Source organism: Lagenorhynchus albirostris, chromosome 16 (assembly GCF_949774975.1).
Source record: "Lagenorhynchus albirostris chromosome 16, mLagAlb1.1, whole genome shotgun sequence".
Lineage (NCBI taxonomy): Eukaryota > Metazoa > Chordata > Mammalia > Artiodactyla > Delphinidae > Lagenorhynchus > Lagenorhynchus albirostris.
In genome coordinates this window covers 70,851,356-70,857,355 of record NC_083110.1, presented here as the reverse complement: position 1 = coordinate 70,857,355, position 6,000 = coordinate 70,851,356, and the positions used below count along the sequence as shown (strand labels likewise).

The window sequence follows — 6,000 nt, the reverse complement described above, 5'->3', positions numbered from 1 at the left end:
GCTGTGATTTAGCAAACTTGGATTATTATATTCAAGGTTGCTAGTGTATGTAGTGCTTTTTGTGATTTTTTTTTAATAGAGTGACAGTTATATATTCTTCAGGAGCCATAAGGGTTGTTTATTAAAAACACTCAGCTACAACATCGTATTAACATAATAAATGTAGTTTCTTTTTTTTCTCTCAAAAATTTGGTGCCAGTCTGTCTGAATCAAATGATTTCAATGGAAATTAGGAAACTAAAGGGGCTTTCTGTTTTCCATCTGTTTTCAGAAGCAAGAGAAAAGCACTGAGCATTGTCTGTATACCTCCTTATCTTTCCCTAAGAATTTTTTCTTTAATCCTGTTCATTGGGAAACTGTAAAATAGTATTTCTCCCTCTCTATCACTATCTTTCAGTATAAATTGTTGTGGGCTATTCATATTTTCTAAATGTTTGTTTCATTTTTTTATGTTGGATTTTTATAAATCAGATCAATACATACTTCAGTCCCGATAGTGTGTGAGGGCTAAAGATAATTGTGAAACCAGGTCACATTTGAGACTTCAAGGCATAAGTGCCCAGCAGTTTAAATGACTGCAAGGTAAAGAAGAGTGAAAGCAGTGCGTGTGGTCTGCTGTGATGTAGGACCTAAAGCTGATTATAGAAAGTGTTTAGGGTTTGGGTAGGCTTTGAGGAATAGGGAAAACCTCCAGTTGGTACAAAAGGCTTGAAAGCAGGAATATGCATGGCATCTTCTGGGTACATGAGGTGACTACACTTCCTAGATTGGAAGGTTTCTAATAAGGAAAAATACCATTGGAAAGATTAATTGTGGTAGACCTTGAATATGAAACCAAGAACTTTTGACTATCGTTTATACTGCGTGTGGTTAGTGAGAAGGCATTAAAGCTTTTGAGCAGACAAATGTCATGTCTAGTGACAGCGTGTAGGGTTAGTTGAAAACTATAGGCCCTCAAGCCCAATTTTCTCATTTTCTTTGTCCTTTACTTTAATGGAGGAGTATGAATTATGTTTCAAATTAAAGTTTTTAAAGCTTACAGTTTATAACTCACCACAAGCTTCTACATAAAACCCAAGAGTATTAACAATGAGCACATAAAGACCTGAATAATTCATAGGTATCTGAAGTGTTACGTAGTCAACTAGTCAAACTAGCTTGAATTCTGGTTATGCCACTCACTGTGTAATGTTGAACAAATTCTTTAACCTTTCTAACCCTACTCCTTTCATCTGGAGTGGGAAGCTAATCATATTGCCCACTCAGGATTTTGAGCATTGAATAAGATATAAAGCATGTAAAGCTCTTAGCACACTGCCTGGCAGATAGTAAACATCTCTGATAAATACCTTTGCTGCTGTTAATTGTTGTTGTTATTATTATTATTTATCATTATCTAGTACTAATCGCTATCCAATTTTATTGTTTCCATGGAAGACTGCATTCTGAATTTTGATCTTTTACAGTAGGAACACTTTTCCCATCTGGTCCAGAAAGAACCTCTCTCCTGTCCCACCCAAGTTTCAGGGCCCACTGGTGGCTTCTAGATTTTCTTTTCCTTTGTTCTGGGTGTCCTGCCTTGTCAATGAGGGCATGCCAAAAAAACAGGAAGTCTGGGTCCCACCAAGAAGGCACTGTTTGCTGCCAGTTATGGGGGAGTGTGGTAAGCTCTGGTTTTATAGGGCACATGCAGCATTAGATGTTTGTTTTGTGTTGTTTTCCTACAGGTAGGTTTTGTTATTACGCTTTAAAGTGTGGTGTTTATTATTCAGAAATTTAGACTTATCTTTACTTTTGTCAGGTTTAAGCCGTTTTTCCCATTCCAAACCTTGCAAGGATTCGAAGAAGATGATGAAGAGCATATCCATATACAACAATGGGCACTTACGGAAGGCCGCCTTAAAGTTACATTGTTAGAATGTAGCAGGTATGTTCTTTGTTTTGTCATTACTACATTATAGGAAAGAAAGTACACTGAAAATGTACTTGAGCAGTATTTGTGTTTATTCCCCGCTGTGTTAATTTATATTGTATTATCTGTAAATTCTTTAATTGTAAATTTCATAAAAGTAGTGCTTTCCCACTTATAAAAAATACAAACTATATTTTAGAAAGCATTCTAATGGTGGGGGTGATCATTTATCCTGCAGTAATTTCCAAACTTTTTAGATACATAATGCTCTGTTGGCATATTTCTTACTACCTATTAGAAAGCTGTTCATAGCATAACAGTTTTGAGAACTGTTTTTGATAATTGGAAATACCCTGGAAAGTTGCAAAATCAGACTTGTAAACTCCTGTGATTCTTAAAATTTTAGAGCTGGAAGGGAATCTCAGAAGTAATCTTGCCCAGCCTCTTTATTTTTCCAGCCCCATAGTCTAAGCTGTGTTCATACTTTGCTTGAACTACTTACTACATTAGCCTCCTTACTTATCTCCTGACACGGATTACCATTGTGACAACCAGAATGAGCTTTTCAAAATGCATATCTGATTGTCACTTTCCTACTTAAAATTCTCTAATGGCTTCCCCATTCCTCTTAGAATATAGACCCAAATCTTTTTCATGGCTTGCATGCCCCTCTTTACCTCTCTAGTTTCTTTCTCCACCCAGCCCCTCACTCACAGTGCTTCAGCCACATAGGCCTTCCTAAGAGAAGAGGTTGGCAAACTTTTTCTCTGAAGGGCCAGATAGTAAATATTTTAGGTTTTGTGATTCACATGGTTTCTGTTGCAACTACTCAACTCTGCCTTGTAGTGTGAAAGCAGTCATAGATAGACAACAGGTAAGTGAATGGGCATGGCATGGCTGTGTGCCCGTAAAACTTTATTATATGAATTTTATAATTTTTATGTGTCATAAAGTTCTTTTGATTTGTTTTTTTCAGCCATTTAAAAATGTGAAAACCTTTGGTAGCCCACAAGCCTTATAAAAACAAGCAGTGGACTGGATTTGGCCCATGGACTGTAGTTTGCCATTCCCTGCCTTAGATATTTTAACGTACCAAGCTCCTGTGTTGACTCTCCACTATTCTCCTGGCTGAAGGCCCTACCCCATCTTCTGTTCCTTGAGACTAGCCTTTCTTGCTTCACCTTAAAAACTGCCTCCTTACTGTGTCTCCTGATCATTCCAACTACAAATACACTATCCTTATTGCTACATTTCTGTGAGCACTTATTTGTTGCTTAATCACTCTATTTTTATTTTCAGCCCATAATAAAAAATAAGTGCTTGAATCCAGAGGTTTTATTTTATACCAAATATACCTGTATCCTTGCTAATAGGTTAATTTTGAGTATACTAGTAATATGCTAAATATTTTTTTAAGTCTTGGAGTGAATCAATATTGTGTACGATTATGTCAGAAAGTCTAGTTTAAAGGGAATTCTTTTATCAAAGAAAGACTGAACATGCTGTAAATTTTGTAAAAGGGACTGCAATGTACAGTAAAATGATATATACAATAAAAATACGGCTCTACGTAAGTCTGAATTTGAAGTAGCTAAGCCAATACGCTGTGGTAAGCATAAGTATTAAATCTCTCCTGTCTAAAATCTAATTATAATATACAATTATATAAATTATATAAATATCTAATTATAATTATAAATATCTAATTATAATTTGGGCTTATATTATCATTTGGAAGGATGTTTATCAAGTGGCCTGTGTCTGAAGAAATTTTGGACTGATACTTTCTTTCAGTGAATTTTCTTATAGATTCACAGGCATCAAAATCATACCATTGGATTACCTTTTCCAAAATAATCATAGCAACTTCTAAACATTTGAAAGGCAGCTTTGTAAAAAATTTCTTGACTCTCCTGTTGTTAATTCCTACCTACCTATTCACCCGCCTATCCCCAAACTTGCAAAGATAGCCTTGAAGAAGATTCATTGATTGATTCATTGAACAGATATTTAATGCAGTGTGTATGATGTGTAATCGGTACTGTGCTAGGAACTTTAAAAAACTAGTTCTTTTGTCTTGGTGTTGCTGATGGGATTATGGATTAATTATATGTCTGTTGTTTGCGGCTTTTTTTTTTTTTTTTTGCGGTACGCGGGCCTCTCACTGTTGTGGCCTCTCCCGTTGCGGGGCACAGGCTCCGGACCCACAGGCTCAGTGGCCATGGCTCACGGGCCTAGCCGCTCCGCGGCATGTGGGATCTTCCCGGACCGGGGCACGAACCCGCGTCCCCTGCATCGGCAGGCGGACTCTCAACCACTGCGCCACCAGGAAGCCCCCTGTTTGCGGCTTTTTAACCACTTGCTATTGCTGTCTCCTTTGCTCACCATTCTCTTGCTTTATTTGAGATACTGCTCACTTAAAACCTTGGGTCAGCCTTGAACCCAAGACTGCATGAAGGCATTGAGAGAGTGTAGTCAGGCATTATTTAGGTCATGTTGAATTGAGATAAATAATACAAAGAAAAACATTACAATTTATGAAGTATATGTATCCTATTTTATTTTAATAAGGAAGTGTATAATGAATCTCTGAAAGAATATACAAGAAACCAATAAAAATTTTTATGGAGAAAAGATTGAAGGAACTGAGTTAATGATGATGGACAGGGGTGAAGGTGAGAGCCAAACTTTTCACTATAACCTTTTTTATACTGTTTGATTTTTGTGACTGTATCACCTTGTCAAAAAATATAAAAATAAAGACCAGTATTTCTGGAGAGTTGAAGGAGAAAGCATGGACAGTAGTTCATGTTCTTATGTTAGTCCTTGTAGGCCAGCACCTTTCCCAGGTGACAGCTTAATCTTGGGAACAAGCACACTATCTCAATAGTGTTTTAGTCACTATCTTTATAAACCCAACCATGTAAAGTTACTTAGTGTTGTGGTGCTATGTGTTATTCACACAGTTTAAGGATCACTTAAAATTGTTAATGAAGGAGAGAATAAATTACTAATTACTACTTTCAACTCATTCCTGCTTTTTTATTCTTCTCATATTCTTATTAAAATCTTTCTTACATTGTTGTTTTTCTTCTGAGCATTTTTGTTAGTAGAAAAAAAAGAACTCTCAATTCATATAGATTACAAGTTTGTAAGATTCAAACTAAAGAGGAGATACTACTGTAATCTAAGTATTTTCATTTTTCCTGCTCTGAATATAAGTTCATCTTGTGGGGTTTATTGTAATCTCTAAAACAGAAAGAAAGGGACACTCTAGAGAAAATGGAAGAACAAATAACAGTGCCCCCTTTTTTGGAGGAAGGACAAAAAAATGCTTATCATTTATTTCAGTTTTGGAAATTTAAGGCTTAAGACCTCTTGGGATATTTTTACCGTGACAACTTCACTTAGTGATATGAGAAGATTTGAAACAAATAGAGGAAAGTTTTAGAATGATCAAATTTTTAAGAGCACATAAACCAATTAAGATTAGAACATTTCCGTAGACCACTTGTATATATATAACGTTGTTTTGAATTAGCTTACTGTCACGAGTTGAAGTTTCTTGAGTTCTTAGCCTTTAGGCATACATATTCACATTTCTCCTGCTTGAGCGAGCACTATTTAAACATGTCCAGGTTGTTATAATGTCATTGTTATAGTTTTAGCTTAATATTCTTATAAATGTTTATTTTTTAAGCTTTTTATTTTTTTAATAGATCTTTATTGGAGTATAATTGCTTCACAATACTGTGTTAGTTTCTCTTGTACACCAGAGTGAATTAGCCATATGCGTACATATGTCCCCATATCCTCTCCCTCTTGAGCCTCCCTCCCATCCTCCCTATCCCAATCCTCTAGGTCATTGCAGAGCACCGAGCTGATCTCCCTGTGCTACGCTGCTGCTTCCCACTAGCTAACCATTTTACATTCGGTAGTGTATATATGTCGATGCTACTCTCACTTTGCCCCAGCTTCCCCTTCCCACCCCGTGTCCTCAGGTCCATTCTCTGTGTCTACATCTTTCTTCCTGCCCTGCAACTAGGTTCATCAGTACCTTTTTTTTTTTTAGATTCCATGTATATGCG

At 36.4% G+C, this 6,000-nt stretch overlaps 1 protein-coding gene across 2 annotated transcripts in view; it reads left to right on the top strand.

Moving 5' to 3' along the window:
• The window catches only part of PDZD8 (PDZ domain containing 8), a 95,009-nt gene that overhangs the window by 24,812 nt on the left and 64,197 nt on the right, over positions 1–6,000 (top strand). The window contains exon 2 of one of the 2 annotated variants that reach the window (XM_060125452.1): positions 1,802–1,927. The exons of the other annotated variant lie outside the window; for it this stretch is intronic. Within the exon in view, the coding sequence (XP_059981435.1) occupies positions 1,802–1,927 (126 nt within the window). The remainder of the gene's footprint in view (positions 1–1,801; positions 1,928–6,000) is intronic. 2 annotated transcript variants of the gene reach the window in all.